Genomic DNA, 17686 nt, shown 5'->3' on the forward strand with positions numbered 1-17686 from the left:
TCCATGCAGCTCTCATGCAGCTACGCCCCATTTAATTTCTAGCTGTCTTCCATCCCTCGGCTGTAAAGCTATGTATGAGCAGCAATCAACGTGGTTCTATTTCGGGACGCTGATAAGGACCTTCAACACCCACCTAGGATTCTTTGTATTGTCCCAGCGCCCTAATCGTTATCAGTATGGACTCCTGTTATAGCTGCTGAACACATTTAAACACAAATTTCCCTGCAAGTGGGGACAGTCAATTATTTATCATGTGATCAGATACCTGGCTTTGGTGAACTAGGAGCAGCATCGGAGGGGTTTAGAAGTGGAGTGTATAGGGTCTGGCTAGAGAACGTGCCCATGGAGGCTGTCATGTTGGAGGTCTCCACATAGTCTGAGGGCAGCAAATACTCCAGGGCCTGAAGGCAGGGGCTTCCCAAGCTCAAGAGAAACTCTGTCGCCTGCTGGATCCTAACTGTTTGGGCTCCTCCCGTGTGCCCTCAGACACCTCCTTCATGTACATGATCGCCGGCCTCTGCATGCTGAAGCTCTACCAGACCCGTCACCCGGACATCAATGCCAGTGCCTACGCTGCCTACGCCTCCTTCGCGACCGTCATCATGCTCACTGTCCTCGGAGTGGTTCGTGTCCCCACCCCTCCCCCCACAGCCTTCAGCCCCGTTTTCCAAGCGCGCCCCCTGGGGAGGTTTTCCGTTGTTTGTCCGCTGGACCTCAGGGGAACAGGTCTGAATGAATCACAGTCCTCGGTTCCTGATAGGCAGCCACTGTGGGTCACTTTATGGCATTTTATTGACTTAATGAGCTAGTTATCTCTAATAATGGAAGAGGCACCTGTAGAGCGCGCGCTGCAGAGTGTCTCGGTCAAGCTGGGACCTGACTCACGTGAGATCGGCGCAGAGATGTACAAGCTGATTGGAGAGACAGACTGAGTAGACGCCACTCACGGAATGTGCAGGGACACGTGTGGGTTGGGTGCAGTTGTTTGAAGAGCGTTCGCCCCCAGCTCTAGACCTGTTGCCCCTTCACTGTTGCTGTTCGGTGCCTCCCCCGTTTCTTCCCTCTCCCACTGTCATTTGGCCGGGCAGCCGTTCGTTTTCGTGCAGTAAGATTCCAGTGAGCTCACAGAAGTGGGGGGACACCACAATGCATGCACAGCTGGGGTTTTGACTCCAGATGCATACATGAGAGACAGAATGATTTTCGTGAGTTCTGTGGGGCGCACCCCAGATGAAGATAACTTCCATCTTTACTCCTAGGTGTTTGGAAAAAATGATGTGTGGTTCTGGGTCATCTTCTCTGCGATCCATGTCCTGGCGTCCCTGGCCCTCAGCACCCAGATCTACTACATGGGTCGTTTCAAGATCGGTGAGTCACCTGTCACTCTACACTAAACACACTGATAAATGTACCGAGAAAGCATTGTCTTTGCTTACCCTAAACGGTAAGCTGGTCATCATGAACACGGGCTCTGAATTCTGGGTTTAATAACTTCTCCTGTATAGGATCACAATGAGCTGTTGCCACTAGTTTTCTTTTCAACTGAGAAGTAAGTTTGCCATACCTCAGACTGAGGCCGACCTCCAGCTCCAAGTCCCAGTGCTTTATAACTCATAGCACTCTGAAAGTGTGTTTGAAGAATGGTGTGCTCATCACGCCACTCATTCCACCTACAGAAATCGTTTTCAGTTTGTACCTTCTAAAAGGAGCATTTCTCTGAGCAGGCTAAATGGTTATCAAGAATGAATTATATGTGGTTTTCAAACTCTGGGACTGGGACGAATGTTTTGAGACTTACCATTCTTAACAGACAGGACACCTGCTGAACTCCCCCCAACAATGTACACACATCACGTTAGAGCACTGACTGCCCCATGGAAGTCAGCTTCTGATCTGCTGCCATCAGTTGTTATATGTGGGAACGAATTTGAGTCATTGTAGAGCATTTAAATTTCCCCAGTCCTTTTAAGGGGACAGGAAGTCAGACTTAAATATTCTTTTGTATATTTCAAGAAAAATAATTATATATAAACATAGTCCATCCCTAATATTTGCAGAGCCCAAAGCAAGATTGTAAATACAAGCCTACATATCATGTGTAAAAATTTTAAAGTTGTAAAGCAGACTAAAAAAAAAACTATTAAATACATGAAGGAAGGAAGGAAGACCAACAAACTGATAAATATAATATGCCTTCATTATAACCTAGAAGGTACAGGTTCAAATATAAAATTGTCAGTTCCTCAAGAACACTCCAGAACATAGCTGGTCCCCAGCCCCTACCAGTCTTTTCTTTCCACTCTGGCTCTGTCCTGCATCTTGAGGGCTCTCACAGGTATGTACATGAACATTCTTGCCCAACATCCAGGTAGCCACTCCTTGCCCCTAGAGGTGCCCACTCTAGCAGCGCCATCTGCCCTCAGGAAGGTCGATGGAGGAAGGGGGCTACGTAGGCTCTACGAATGGACTCAAGTCCATCTGGGCAGGGAATTCTGGGGTCTGGGAATTCAGAATGTGGCCCAGAAGGAGAAGGAGTAGTTCCCTTGCTTGGCAGACCCTTCACTCACTGGGGAGCGAGGGCCTTTAAAATATGGCCAGGTCTAAGAATGATTCTACATAAACAAGTAGCTTTAAGATTAGAAAGCTGAATAAAACAATCTTGGCAGTTTAGTTTTCCCCTTGGGCTCAGTCAGTAGATTTGTCCTTGGCGTTAACATACCCAATGTATCTTCAAGTTGCCCAGTGGAAGCATCGCTAACTGGTTGTATAGAGCATTTTGGTTGGGGGCTCTGGTCACGCCCCAACCTCTAGACTCAAAGGTCAGTGAAGTCATACAAAGTCAACTTTGAAAAGGAAAGTAATCTGAAGCACAGTTGTTCTGGCTGCTCCTGGGTTCTCCCAGAGTTGGAAAAATAAACTTGAATACAGATAAATGAAACGGTAGTGACCATGAGTAATACATAGGGAGCTTTTAGTATATTTGTACCACTTTTGCCCTGTACGATTTTGCCATACTGTATTAGTTTACCTTCTTAAAAAGGAGAAATGTAATGTATTATATTATGACCATGTGGTAGTCTGGAGGGTCTCACCAGGAAAAAGATGTCACACACAAAGATGGAAGATTTAATCACAAAGGGACCATTCATTAGACAAGGTTGGGGTAGAGGAGAGTGAATGAGGTAGCCTGGCAACCTGGGGTCAGGAGGAGGAGAGCCCAAAGAACAGGGAGGGAGTGGTTACCAGAACAGGGAGGGAGTGGTCACCAAAATGTGGAAGGAGAGGAAGTCACTCTGAAAGAAACAGTGACCTTTAGTTGACAGACATGGGCCAGTCTGAGGCAACCTCACAGGGAGGGCACCAGGTGGATGAATACTCCACGCTCACTCTCCTTCCTGAGTCCCTCCAGTCTCCTGCTGGGGTTTCCCATTGTCCAAATCCATAGAGAGGGAGCAAATCCACTTACAGGGTCCTGCAGTCCGCCTCCCGGGGGGCACAGTGCAGGACAGAGGCGTGGCCAAAGTAAATGCAGGACAGCCAGTGCACAGCATCACTGAGTATGTTCAATTTCTCTACCCAGGGAGTCTTCCTCAAGTGGTCGCAGATTTACCAGCGTCTAAAGGAAAATATGCCGTTCTATGGTGACAATGGTCACAACTAAACTTAGTCCAAAGACAGGAAGTTGGGTAGAGGACAGTGGCTCAGCCAACACCAGCCTCTCTCTGCCCATTTTATAAGCTGCTTCTGCTTTCTAGAATGACATACACCCTTCTCTGTGGCCCTCAGGCCACACCTGAAAATGAACGTGGACACAGGAAAGACAGCAGCGATGGGGCAGAGCATTTCATAAGGAGGACAGAAAGCCATAGAGCTACTTGCCCAGATCACAACTGTGCTAGCCGGACTAGCCGGAGAAAGGGACGGCAGGGATTGCTCATGAGAGAGGACGGAGTGCACGTTGCAAGTGGTGCCCAAAGGAGATGGGGACGACAGACGTCCGCTTCCCTCTTTGAGGAATAGTGGACTTGGGAATGTTTGAGCCGGGGCAGAAAGATTCTGTGTTCTCTGTGATGAGCAAACGTTATTTTTTTCTCAATTGGAAAAGAAAATGAAACTCATCATTTTGAGAGAAAAACAAAATGACCAGGAGTTTACCTGTTTGGCTACCTTCTTATGTCATTTTCTTTTCTCATTTCTTCTCTGCTTCCCACTGATTCAGACGTGTCTGATTCAGGTAACGTTCAGCCACCCTTCCCAGGGTTTTCGGTTGTTTTCTTAACAAAGCCACCCGCCGGGCTGTCCTGCCAGGCTGCTCCCTGAATGCCCCTTCCAGCTTGGGCAGGATCAGTGTGGGGGGCGGGGAGGGTGGCAGAGAGGGGCTCAGGGGCAGGGATACACTCCAACCCAGCCTGCCCCGCGCCTCTCCTGGGCTACTGCATGGACCCACCCCTCCCCCCTCCATCCCTCAGCATATCCGGTCTAGTGAGGTCTGGTTCCACTGACCCCAGGGGTAGACATGAAGGGGGACAGCATTCACAACAGAGCTGGGGTCCACCCTCACGGAAATGCTTGCTTTGAGCAGACCCCAGCCTTCCTGGTGATGTGTGCAAGGGTAGACAGCTCCCAGAAAGACAGCTCCACCTGCGACCCTCACTCTGTTCATACAACAATCGTAACACACACTCTTGGTGTGTTTCATCCTGTGCTTTTGAAGGACTGCATTTAAAAATTCTTTCCGTATCTTTTTCTTGCCATCTTAACTTACGTCCCTTTGATTCCAGCTTCCGCACAAGTTTAGGCTTTCTGAGCATGCTTCTTAGACTTTAGGATGCCTGAGTTCAGTTCTTACTGACTTATAACCACACGGGGAAATACAGAGTAGAATTTTTGCAAGCTAAGATTCCCATCCTCTATAGAGAGGGCAGATGTTTTAAGGCAGCTTGAGGGGCCCCATTACCTCTCTGCTCTGAAGGAAACAGCACTGGAGTAAACTGTAAGCAAAGGGAATCTTAGCCGAAGGAGACCGCAGAAGGGCTGGTCAGCTGCCCAATTATTGGTGAACACTTGTTACTGTATCCACCTCACCTGCCTTTCTGCAGGGCGATGCCTGGATCTCTCTTGCCTCACGGGACAGCCCCGGGGGCCGCAGGCTCTGTTTTTTAAGGCCAACATGTATTGCTGACCTATTAGGTGTGCAAAGCATTAAGGTGAAATCGACATCATCTTGGCCCTCCAAGCTTGGGCCATATGGGAGTATTTTGTATGACCTCTGACTCGGCCTTACCATGCAACTGTGTCATCGGCAGACTTGGGGATTTTCCGACGGGCCTTGATGGTGTTCTACACGGACTTCGTCCAGCAGTGCGGCCGGCCGCTGTACATGGTACGTGTGCGCTCCGGTGTGCTTTGGCCTTCTCCCAGAGAGCCAGGGAACAGGAGGAGGGGCAGGCTCGGGGCAGACACTCAGGTTCCTAAATCAAGAGAGCCAGATGGCCCAGGGTGGCTGAGGTCCAGTTAGGGGGAAGAAGCATGTTACTTACTCTTCTCACTCATGAAAAAGCAAACTGGGATGGATCTATTTTTATACACGAAATGTTGCTAGTGTATACAGACAACATATGTGTATACATAGAAAACTACTAAACAGTGACAATTGCCGTGGGGAAGGATCAAGGCAGGGCCTCCGTGTATAAAATCATCCAAAGAGGTATGATTATTTTGCTTGGGGAAGGGAAAAGAGCACCCACTCAGTAATTGTACCAAGACAGCAGGCTCAAATCAGGCCTGTCCCAAGCAAACCGGGGCACCTCTCACTCCAGTTGCTTTCAGTAAGAGCTTACGCTTTCCACATTATACATTTGTTTGATTTTTATACATTGTTTGATTTTTACAGTGGGCAAGAATATTCTTTCAAAATGATGGTTATTACTTAGTGGCCGAAATACAAGTCCTAAAAATTCACCATCATTGTTTTCAGTATATTGTACATTGCTCCACGGAACAGAGGGACTGGGGCCCTGGTCCCAGCTCTATCTCGGCTCACTGGCCAGTGACCTTGGGAAGGTCACATACGTCCCTTGAGTCACTGCCCCACCCTTTACAGGGTGCTGTGACCAGAACTGGTGATGCTGTTTGGGCCCGGCACACAGGAGTTCCCTAAGTACCTGCTCATAGTTTACAATCCAAGGAAGTTTACATAAAGGAATATGAGAATATTTCAGCCCTCTAGAGCTTGGGCAGGAGCTATAGGCACTAAAAATTGAAGGGATTGAGGCTGAAGGGTTTTATTCACAGGAGAACTTAAAAATCCAGTAGGACCTGTGAGTATTTTGAGAGTTAAGCATGCTTTAGCTGTGAGCCAGGAAGAGCAATTAATGTTTTGTTTGCTTGCTTACATTAAGTGACGCAGGCTGTCTTTTTTTTTTTTTTTTTCTAATAGACTATTTTTTAGAGCCACTTTTTAGGATCACAAAAAAATGGAGCAGAAAATACAGAGATTTCCCGTCAATCCCTTCCCCCACCCATGCACAGCCTCCCCCACTATCAACACCCCCAACCAGAGCTGCACATCTGTTAGTCAGTGAGCCTACATGAACACATCATAATCATCCCAAGTCCGTAGTTTACAGTTCACTCTTGCCCTTGTACATTCTTTGAGTTTTGACAAATTTGTAACGACAGGATTCACCACTTTAGTATCATACAAAGTAGTTTCCCTGCCCTAAAAATCCTCTGTGCTCCACTGTACTTCCCACCATATCCCGCGCCCCGATGCCTGGCAACCACTGATCCTTTTACTGTCTCCTTAGTCTTGCCTTTGCCTGAACGTCATATAGCTGGAATAATACAGAATTTAGCCTTTTCAGATTAGCTTCTTTCACTTAATAATAGGCATTTAAGATGTCTCCATGTCTTTTCATGGCTTGGTAGCTCATTACTTTGTAGCACTGAATACTACTCCAGGTTCTCGATGCATTACTACATTTTGTTTATCCATTCACCTGTGGAAGGGCAATTTGTAACTTGGCAATTATAAATAAAGCTGCTATAAAAATTTGTGTGCAGGGGTGTCTGAATGGTTCAGTCGGTTGAGCATCTGACTCTTGATCTCAGCTCAGGTCTTGATCTCACGGTCATGAGTTCGAGCCCCACATTGGGCTCTGCACTGGTGTGGAGCCTACTTAAAAAAAAAAAATCCGTGTGCAGGTTTTTGTGTGGGCCTATGTTATAAACTCCTTTGGACAAATACCTAGGAGGGCAGTTTCCCTATCATATGGCAAAAATATATTTAGTTTTCTAAGACACTGTCAAACCATCGTCCAAAGTGGCTGTACTATTTTGCATTCCCAGCAGCAGTGAATGAGCATTCCTGTTGCTCCACATCGTCACTGATATTTGGTGGGGCCAACGTTTTAGCCTTTCTGATAGATGGATTCTTTTTTTTTTTTTTAAGAATTTATTTATTTATTTGACAGAGAGAGACACAGCGAGAGAGGGAACACAAGCAGGGGGAGTGGGAGAGGGAGAAGCAGGCTTCCTGCTGAGCAGGGAGCCCGATGCAGGGCTCGATCCCAGGAACCTGGTGTCATGACCTGAGCCGAAGGCAGACGCTTAACAACAGAGCCACCCAGGTGCCCCAAGATGAATTTATTTTTTTAAATGAAGATATTTCCTCCAAACCGAATGGATCACCCACAAAGACAGAGAATTGCCACAGAGTTGACGAGGCCATGCAAATTAAAGTATAATCAGAAACCACCAGAAGTTTTAAGTGGTATGCAAATGTGCAGGACCAGATTGTGAATTAATCTCTGTCAGAGCCATTTTCCTTTGAGATGGACCTTTCCTATTTCCCCACTACCAATGTCTTTAGTGTTGAGGCTGTGTGTTTAGAGACCAGGAGCCTGGGAGCTGCAGGGCCTCCCTGGAGCCAGGGTAATGGGTAGGAAACCAGCGCCTCCCAGGTGAGTCCCAAGAGCCGCCTCGTGGCCCACGAAGTAACACAACGCAGGGGAACACCAGGAGCAGAAAGCTTTTAACTACTCGGTCAGCTGCACACACCTCCAACCTGCTCACCAAGAAGTGGGCCCCAGGTGCCCAGCAACCCGCAACATTAGGGGGAAACAGTAAGAGTCCTGTTTACTCATCACATCTTCTTTAACGAAGTCACGTCTATTCAGTCCCAGGCCTTGCTTTTTGTTCTCGTGGGGGATTAGGGTCCGAGGGCAGGTGCAGCTCTCTTAGAACCATGGAAACTCTTCCACCGGGCAGTTGTTTTCCCGTAATTGATGCTTCCCCTGTGGTAAGTTGAAAGAAAAGCAATGTGTGCAGCCTCTCATTTGATGTTTTCTTACCAGGACAGAATGGTGTTGCTCATCTTGGGGAATCTGTTTAACGGGTCCTTGTAAGTAGCCTTAGGAAGACACGTCTTTTCTCTTTGCTGATGTCTGTAACACTGTGGTTTCGCTTTCCTTGGCCGTCATTTTTATAAAGAAATCTGAAACTAAGGTGAGTGTAGGACTGTGCGTGCCCTAGGGACTTGAAAGAAAGGTATTTTTCCTCCTGCAAAGAATGCACTAGGAAGCCTAGTGTACCAACAGTGGCCTCTCCTCAAACGTTGAGTTCAACTCATTGCATTGATGCATTGCGTTCATTTGCTCAACAAGACCAACATCAAATTTGTTATCTATGTCAACAGACTACATAGATAGTTAGATGATAGAGATTATGCCAGTAGGTGCACAAATGAAGCATAGTTTTAAATTCTTGTGAACTCTCCATAAACGCTACCCAGTAGACATTTCCCTTTCTTACTAAGTGTGGGTGTGGGTGTGGGTGTGGGTGTGGGTGTATGTGTGTGTGTACAAGTCTCTTTCCTATTTATTTCTTTCCCTGTAGGTCTCAATCTTCCTACGACCCCAATATCCTTTTTCTTCCTCTTTCCCTTCATTATCACCTTGGCTTTTTTTCTTCAAATGGCTTCAAAATAGAACAGTACAATAGACATATATTTTGCTATCTCTAACTATTTTATACAACCTGTTCTCAACTTTAAAATGTGAGTAAGTGAGATATTTTATTAATCCCTAAAAAAAAGTCAGTAAGTTTAGTTGCTTTTATTCGTGCTCTTAGCTGATGTACTATAAAGGTTAGCGACCTTTGATGGAAAGATGACTCCATACCCCTGCCCCCCTTTAAGACATGAAAGGAATGGAAGAAGAGGCACACCTTCAGGGGAAGCCAGAATCTGGTCATGAGAACTCGAATCTTATTTGGGGCATATGCTTCTGGAAAAATCTTCCCATAGTGTTGTCACCCAGGGATGACTCCGGGTAAGGTTCACACCTGTGAAGGACCCCTCCTTTACGTAGGGATACGTCAAGGTGGGTGATTCTTGGCAGTGCTCACCTGTGGTGCTCTTCTTGACCACTCTTTGAGGGCAGATCCCACAGTCCTGATGACCGTAAGACAGGGTGCTGGGTGCTGGGTGCTGGTAGGAGGAAAGGGACCAGCTGCTTGATGATGAGCAACCGATAACCATGTCTCCAGTGCTCACAATCACCTGGCTTGTCCCTGCCTCTCATGTAACCAAAACCAAACCCATCATCTGCTCACAAGACAAGGTGAATGGCCTCTCTTTTCTTATACAGGAGCTCCTTGGGCATCCAGGCCTGCAGGGCTGAATGAGGTGTGATGACACACCAACACTGTGATGGCCTGGGAGGGGGTTACCTTCCTCTTTGTTCCTCCATCCTCAGTTTCTCCTGGACATTACAAGACATGGAGTGATTTAATATGAACCTTGAATGTTATTTTAAAAGGAATCACTCTCATACAGTCATGAAGAAGAATGGTGTGTGTGTGTGTACACATATAGAGAGATGTCCGTATACATATGTAGGTACACACACACAGAGAATGAGAGAGAGGTAACCAAATGTGGCAAATGCTAATAATGGATGAATCTCAGTGAAAAGCTTACAAGAGTTTTGGTACATCGAAGAATTCAAATTCTGGGAGGAGGAAATTTCCTATATTATATAGAACAAAGTTGATTGGAATACAAAGTGAACAAAAAGAGAGTCCATTAATAAGAGCTTTACATTTCAAATACTTAGGAATAAACTTTGAGAGACAGGAGGACTCTTTCTGCAGAAAATTTAATTCCCTCATTAGGAGACAAAAAGGAAAAGTTAACTGAACAAAGAGAGATGTTGTGCCCCGGGTGGGAAGATTAACTGTTGTAAAGATATTAGTTCTCAAGTTAATGCATAAATTTTGACTTAAAATTGGAATTAATAGGATTTTATTCTGAAATTATTTTCCTACTTAGCACAAAATTTCCAAAGGTCTCACAAAAGAAGATTAATGGAAGGAAGGAAGGAAGGAAGGGCAGAGGAGTACAGTGACTAGTCCAGTTTTATCCAACAGAACTTTCTGGAATGATATAAATCTTCTACACGGCATGTCCCTTATGGTAGCTATTAGCCAAATATCATTACTAAACATTTGAAATGTGGCTAGTGTGACTGAGGCACTGAATTTTCAATTTTATTTAATTTTCATTAATTTAAATTTAATGGCCACATGTAGCTACCATATTGGGTAGTACAAGCTAGCCTAACCAGATAATCTAACATATTCTAAAATAATAACACAGTGACCCAAAATTAGAAATTAGAAACAAATTAGTGAAGCAGCATAGAGAGGATAGAAATCCAACTATGTATGTGTGTGTGTCTATATTTATTAAAAACAAGCTTTTCAAAACAAGGACATAGGAAGGGTTCTATAATAAAGAGTTTTATTGTAACTGAATAGAAATTTGGAACATGCTAAATGCTAATGCTAAACCCCAATCAAAATAAACTTTGGTATTAATTTAAAAACCATAGACAGCTAGCAAAAATTTGATAATGTGTGTCCAGCCAACTTTTGAGATAATTCTACTTCTAATAATCTAGTCTCATGAATTAATCTTAAATGCCAAAAAAAAGAGAAAAGAAAAGCACGCTATGTCTGAAGGTATTCATTTCTTCGTTGCAGTGTTCTTTAGAATAATGAAAAGCTGCAAGACATCTAGAGAGGAAAGATGATTGTGGTACATCCACTTATGGGAACTTTACAACCATCAAAAATGCCAGGTCTGAAGGAGATGTAGTAATTTACATAGGTTAAAGTTTTTTTGAATTCCCCTCCTCCCCAAAATACAAGTGGGGAGTGAAACAGCCAAGAATGTTACAAATCCACCTTTATGCCTACAAAGTCATTCCTCCTTACCCTCAGCGCGCTCTATGGACTGATCTGTCGGCCCAGGGACTTTGCTTCCTACATGCTGGGGATCTTCATCTGTAACCTGCTGCTCTATCTGGCCTTTTACATCATCATGAAGGTAAGAGTGGGCGCTGGGGGCCCCCCACCGCAGCCCGGGGCCCTGCACAAGCCGTACCCCAGCGTGGTGACATCTGCTTTCCACCCACAGCTTCGCAGCTCAGAGAAGCTCCTCCCGACCCCGCTCCTCTGCATCGTGGCCACTGTTGTGATGTGGGCCACCTCGCTGTACTTTTTCTTCCAGAAACCCAGCAGCTGGGAGGTAAGAAGGCAGTTTTCTTTGCAAAGAAAATGTTCTCCCTCCATCTTGCCTTTTGGACCTTCCTACCTCCCTCTCTTCGAGTGCGTGTGGCTGTTTGTCTTTGAAATGAAAGCTTTCTCTAAAAGGGATGGTATTTCCTATCCATGCATAAACGGCACGCGGTCCTCACCGTCAGGGCAGTGGCCTCGTCGACGTGGGGGCCCTCCAGACGCGGCAGAATTGATCTTCACTATGTGTTGTATGATGATCCTCCCCCCAGTGGATGTTTAACGTGTGCAAAAACCTTGATGCGTGTGTGTTCTTCTCATAATCCACATCCATAAACAGATCCCCAGCTGCCGGTGTTTATAAACCTGCGGCATAGAGAGGAGAGCCGAGGCCTAGGAAACCAGGGCTATACCGAGGAGCAAACAGGAAGCCTCAGCTCTCCACCACCACAATCAATCAACTAGAACATTTTCATCACTCCAGAAAGCAAGCCTGCACCCATTAGCCGTCGCTCCCCACTTCTCCCTCACGCCTTAGCCATAGGCAACCACTAGTCTCTCTTCTGACTCTGTAGCTCTGCCTGTTCTGGACATTTCATATCCATGGGTCATACAACATGTGCCTTTGAGTCTGGCTTAGGCATTCATCCATGGGGTAGCACGTATCCGTAGCCATCTCTTTTTACTGCTGAATAACACTCCGTTGTGTGGAGACAGCACTTCTCCTCTATAATCAGCTGATGGACATTTGGATTGTTTCCGCTCTTTGGCTCTTACGAACGCTGCCGCGGTGAACATTGTGTACAAGTTTTCACGTGGACTCAGGTTTTCTTGGAAGCTCGCTTTTGGAGCCAGGCATCTAATCTAGTAGCCTTTTTGTAGCTTTCTGGATGTTCAGCCCTCTAAACAGTTGAACTGTGGGAATGCTCACTCACGTCCTGCCTCGCCTTCCTCCAGGACACCCCAGCTGAATCCCGGGAGAGGAACCGGGAGTGTATCCTGCTGGATTTCTTTGATGACCATGACATCTGGCACTTCCTCTCTGCCACTGCCCTGTTTTTCTCATTCTTGGTGAGTTTATAAATACCTTTTTTTTTTTTAAGAAATATACATTTTTTAAAAAGATTTTATTCATTTATTTGAGAGAGAGTGAGCGAGAGAGAAATGGAGCAGGGGGAGAGGCAGAGGGAGAGGGAGAAGCAGACTCCCTGCTGAGCAGGGAGCCCAACTCGGGACTCAATCCCAGGACCCTGAGATCATGACCTGAGTGGAAGACAGATGTTTAACCTTCTGAGCCACCCAGGCACCCCTAAAAATACCTTTTTGTTAATTTCTTCTTTCTTCACATCCCATACTTTTTTTTCTTTTTTCCCCTCTTCCTTACCCTTTTGTATTTCTCTTGAACTTCCCTTTCTGATTCCTCAATGTAATTCAATATACAGACTACTTTATTTTATTTCTTCTCCTTCAGTTAGATCTTTATTTTCGTTTTCCTTTTACTCTCCAATATTTTAAGACAGAGTGACAAAATGATTTTTCTTAAATGGCACAACGCCTGGGCTGAATTGGTTGTTAGAACTCACATGCCCTGAATCGCCCCAGGAATCACTTTTGGCATTCACTCACATTTGGGTAACATACTTGTGCTACCCTCACATTCCTCCTCCTCTTCCAGTCTCACTGAATATCTTACAGATATTTCACAAATTCCTAGAGCTCTCAGGAGATCCGCCCAGGCCCCTCTGCTGCTTCTCACCCAGTCGGCCCCAGATCTCTCCTGTAATCCCTCCATTTCTTTTGGCCCAAACACCTTTCCAGAAGCTATGCATGGCCTAACAACCTTGAATGATCACTCCTGGCATCCTTTCATCCTCACTTAGAGACTTTTCCAAATTAAAAGTCTGCGATGCCTGGACACGGATTCAGCTGGCAAGTAACAACGCGGCGAGACCTGTGCTCCCTGCGCTGCCGCCGCGCAGCCTCGAGAGTGGAGCGGGGCTGCCCCCTCGTGGCCATCCGGGGAAGCTCAACAATCCTCCTAAACCTCGTTCCTCGTGACTTTTATTTCTGATAAACACTTTCATTAGAGAGACAGACAACAAAAGGGGAGTGAAAGTTTCCACGTGAAGAGAGTGGTGGTAGAGGGAACTAAAAATGGAGGAGGGGGTGTGCATTTCTTGTATAGCAATACTCTACGCAACAAGACTTCCTTTCCTCTAGATCTTAAGCCCAATGTCCACTTCTAAGTTATGACTTCCCTGGCCACCCTATCAGTACTTTTTTACCTTTCCCCAGCCCATACTTCCTGTGTTCCCTCCATAGTCTAATTTTCATTACTGTTTTTATTACGTGTTATTACCTCGTACACTGTACTTAGCACACCTCACTAGCATGCTACACGTATTTGCTCATGTCTGAAGCTGTCTCTCAAATGTAAGCTCCAGGACGGTAGGGAGTTTTGTCTCTTGTGTTCCAAACTGTATCTCTGGCATTTAGAATAGCACATAATAGACCCTTGATAAACATTTGAATTAATTAATACGTGAACTATGTAATCCTAATAATCGCCTGTAGAGAGCGCTGCGTTGCAGAAAGCTGTAGGGGACAGAAAGGCAAGTAAGGGCGCCGGTCGCGTCAGCCTGTGTGAGTCTCAGGGAGAAAGTAGCGGCTGACCCTGGCTTCATCTCTCTGTCCCTCTCGTTCCAGGTTCTGTTAACCCTGGATGATGACCTGGATGTGGTCCACAGAGACCAGATCCCTGTCTTCTGAGCCTCCAGCTTTAAGAGAGGGAGAGGGAGCAGTCGATCTAGGTGCTGTTTCATGAAAATACAGGGACTGCCGCAAAGTCACCACTGCCAAGTCAGCTCTGCACACATTTCCATAGGAAGGAGAGGGGCTGGAGGGAGACTCTAGTCTGCCAGAAGGGGGTCAGAGGGGAAGCCACGGGTATGGCCAGAGGCAAGCCCTGAAGAGTCAAGAGACCCCCATCCCCTCCCGTGTGCAGCCCTGAGCTAGACGTGGACAAAAGCTGCATCAAAGTCAACTCACTGTCTCGAGACCCCTCCCACCCTCACCCGACATTTGCCAGCAAGGGCAGGCGACGACGCTGCACGCTTCATCCAGCTGCCTCCAGGCCCCGAGAGGCCAGCAGCTTGGGTCTCCTGCCCAGACACTTTAGGGGGGCCCCTCTGCACCTCCACTACATCTGCTGCTCTAGACATCCCAGAGCTCACTCCTCTGAGGTCCAGGGATGACGCAGATTCCTCAGAGTCTGGTGGAGGGCTGAACCCAACCCCCTACCCAACTGGGATAGATATTTTAGCAGGACCAGCCAGTCACCTCCTTGGAAGGAAGGCTGTATGTGTCCCCCAGGTTCCTGACCCCATTAGAAGGGCTGTGGATTGGGCTTTGTCACACACTTGTCCTCACAGGTGACTGTCTCTGGGACCAAGGCTGGGGTGCTTACCTACTTCTTAGTGTCTTCATCTCACCCCTGTGGGCTGACCCCACAACTCAGGCTCCGCTTCCTTGGGAAGGCCCTGTTACCCCCTCAGCTCCAAGGCAGAAGGGGAAACAGGAGAAACTCTTCTAGCAGCAGGAGTGAGAGGAATGACCAACAGGGCTGACAGACTGGCAACATCAGCATTAAGCAAACAGACCTCACCCTAAGGACACGGGCTCCTGGGGCAAATGCAGCAAAGGCGAAATTGCCTCCTCGTGCCTCCAATTCACACAGCTCAATTCTGTGCCCACGTCACCTGTGGAGAATAAATAATTGCTCTAACCAGAGGCACTGCACTGGGGGTCCTCCACCACCGACCAAGCCCCTACCTGGCACTTTATGCCGATCAGGGGCTCCAGATTTTCTCCCTGAAGTTCTCTAGAAGTAACTCTCGGGGTGAACACATTTTACTCATCCTCCTGAGTTGTGAAGAGCAAGCCGATTGAGGATTGTCTTTTGGTTGCACCTGATTCTCATTCTCTCCCCCAGTAAAGTGTTGCAGAGCTCAGCGTCCCACTTCACTCACGCTGTCTGGCAATTCTGCTCCTGACAAGCCCCATTTGGACCAAGCACCCTCATTACCTGGAGTAAGATGTAATCAGAAAATAGACATATGAATGTGTACCCCCTATATATTTGCCTGTGAAACTGAAGTCACCTGTCACCTCTGTTTTCCTGATCGTTCATTAGAGAAATGGATAATATTAAAAAATATATATTATTCTGTCTCTAAAATATTTGCATAATGTTCAAAATCACATTTTGGAAGTTTGAAAAGTTTAAAAACACAAAGATGCTTTTAAAGAAGCTTTTTATGATTTGTTTTTCTAAAATGCCCCCAAATTCATATTTGGTTTTCTGCTCTTTATTCCTTAGAAACTGTTGGCTTCCATAGGCCACACGAAGGCCACCTATTAAATGGTGGTGTTAGTCTAACATCTAAAACAAATTTCAAATCTGTTTAACTATGTCGTATTTGATCTAATTCTTTTATTTTAGTGTACTGATGGTTTCAAATCAAAAAAAAAAAAGGTGCACTAAGGAAATATGGACAAAGTCTGTTCGAGTGGCCCAAAGTGAATAAACCGTGACATGCGTTACCCGTGCAGTCGCTTATTTGGGGAATGTGTCTGTGGGAATGGGGCGGGGCTCTGAAAAGGAGGGGGCTGCCGTGTTCTTGACTGTTTTCCCATCATGTCTGTATTGCGCTGTAAACCCACACACTGTGGTCAGTTCTCTTCGCCGCCGCAGGACTGAAAACGCAGACCGAGCCTGCTCTTAGAGCTATCAATTCTAAACATACTTGGGGCTAGTTCTTTCTACAGTGCCCCAGCGCCGCGGCCGGAGGACATGAGAAAGTCATCCGACTGCATCCGTGGGGTTGATAGGAATGGGGGGGCGGAGGGGGGCAACCGGAGCTTTTCACGGCCGAATGGCCCCCCGTCCCCAGGTAGTGCAATGCCCATGCGGCTTGCGCCTGCGCTCACGGACATTGCACTTTAAAAGAGAAGCGAAGGTAATTCTGAAGGCCAAGTTCAGCAAGAGGGTAACCGGAGAAAACAGCCACCGTGAAGAGGCTTTTGGCCGAGCAGGCACAGAAGTAATCAGAGCCGGTCAGCGGGATCAGGACAGAGGTGTGGCGGCCAGAGGAGCGAAGCCATGCACATAAAAAAATGACCTCTTCACACCTCTGACGAATGCTGGAGGGGCAAGCCCACCTGTTGACGTTGCATGGTTGAGGGATTAGCCCGGTTTTATTTTAGCAGCAGGAGAAGCCGGTGGAAAGCCAGAGTCCATCTGGGGAAGGGACTTTCCGTGACTGAAGGCACTCACCCAGCCAGCTCCCGGGGCCAGAGAAAGCAGCAGCCACTTCCTTCATAGCTCCGAGCAGCCACCAGAATGTTCTGTGGGGTCACCAAACGCATGTGTCAGCGAACCCAGCAACATCCAGATGTTTCTCATTCTGGGAGATAGTGTCTCTTGGTAAAGCTTGGGAGAAAGGGAGAAACAAAGATAAACATTATTCGTGGAAGGAACGGTGGAGTCTGAGAAAGATTCTGGAGTCTGATTTTAGACCAAATATGTTCACATGCTCGCTATGTGACCTGGGGCAAGTCGCTGGAGCTCTCTGATCCTCTCCTGTCACGTCCGCTACGTGAGGGAGACAGAAGTGGAGATGTGCAGAGCCCCGAGGGTAGGGCGGGGACAGAGGAGGGTGTCACGTACCCCGCCCCTCGTGAACCCCACAGAGGGGCATCCTGTCCACCAGGCTGGCCTCTCTCTCCTCTAGGGGCTCTCCATTGACACCCGCTGTTCCGTTTCCTGTCCTCAGTTCCAGGAGGCCCGGAAGGGCTTTGGGGGCGGGGGGGCTCTTTGCCTTCAGAGATACTGTCCAGAGATATCAAACCTCCCAGCCCCGGGGCCCCCTTGCCCTTTATTGCTGCACGTCACTGCCTCTGGCCCTTAATACTCTTACTCCAACCCAGGTGAAAAATCACTACCAAAGCTACAGCCAAGTGGAAAACCCGGCTCTCTGTGTCACCCCTCATCACCACCATCTCTGCCCCGGGAATCTCCAAGAAACCTGGATTTTCTCCTTTCTCG

The 17686-nt window shown here is 47.1% G+C and overlaps 1 protein-coding gene and 1 long non-coding RNA gene across 6 annotated transcripts in view; one reads left to right on the forward strand and one right to left on the reverse strand.

Annotated features, from left to right (window-relative positions):
* The window catches only part of SIDT1 (SID1 transmembrane family member 1), an 89917-nt gene extending 73735 nt beyond the window's left edge, over positions 1-16182 (forward strand). For 2 of the 5 annotated variants that reach the window (XM_078066160.1, XM_036107175.2), the window contains 9 exons: positions 487-623; positions 1260-1368; positions 4220-4234; positions 5307-5383; positions 8358-8404; positions 11287-11392; positions 11483-11593; positions 12538-12651; positions 14287-16182. In XM_078066160.1, the coding sequence (XP_077922286.1) occupies positions 487-623; positions 1260-1368; positions 4220-4234; positions 5307-5383; positions 8358-8404; positions 11287-11392; positions 11483-11593; positions 12538-12651; positions 14287-14349 (779 nt within the window). In that variant the 3' untranslated portion in view covers positions 14350-16182. Of the gene's footprint in view, positions 1-486; positions 624-1259; positions 1369-4219; positions 4235-5306; positions 5384-8357; positions 8405-11286; positions 11393-11482; positions 11594-12537; positions 12652-14286 lie in introns of those variants that run through there. The other 3 variants (XM_078066164.1, XM_036107177.2, XR_013445260.1) reach the window with 2 other exon arrangements.
* LOC144380906 (uncharacterized) lies at positions 7633-9954 on the reverse strand. Its single transcript, XR_013445269.1, has 2 exons — positions 9409-9954; positions 7633-8297 (listed from the first exon to the last, which is right to left on the reverse strand). It is a non-coding gene; the product is annotated as an uncharacterized LOC144380906 (long non-coding RNA).
* Positions 16183-17686: the final 1504 nt, after the last annotated feature.

Source organism: Halichoerus grypus, chromosome 1, assembly GCF_964656455.1.
Source record: "Halichoerus grypus chromosome 1, mHalGry1.hap1.1, whole genome shotgun sequence".
NCBI classification, from domain to species: domain Eukaryota; kingdom Metazoa; phylum Chordata; class Mammalia; order Carnivora; family Phocidae; genus Halichoerus; species Halichoerus grypus.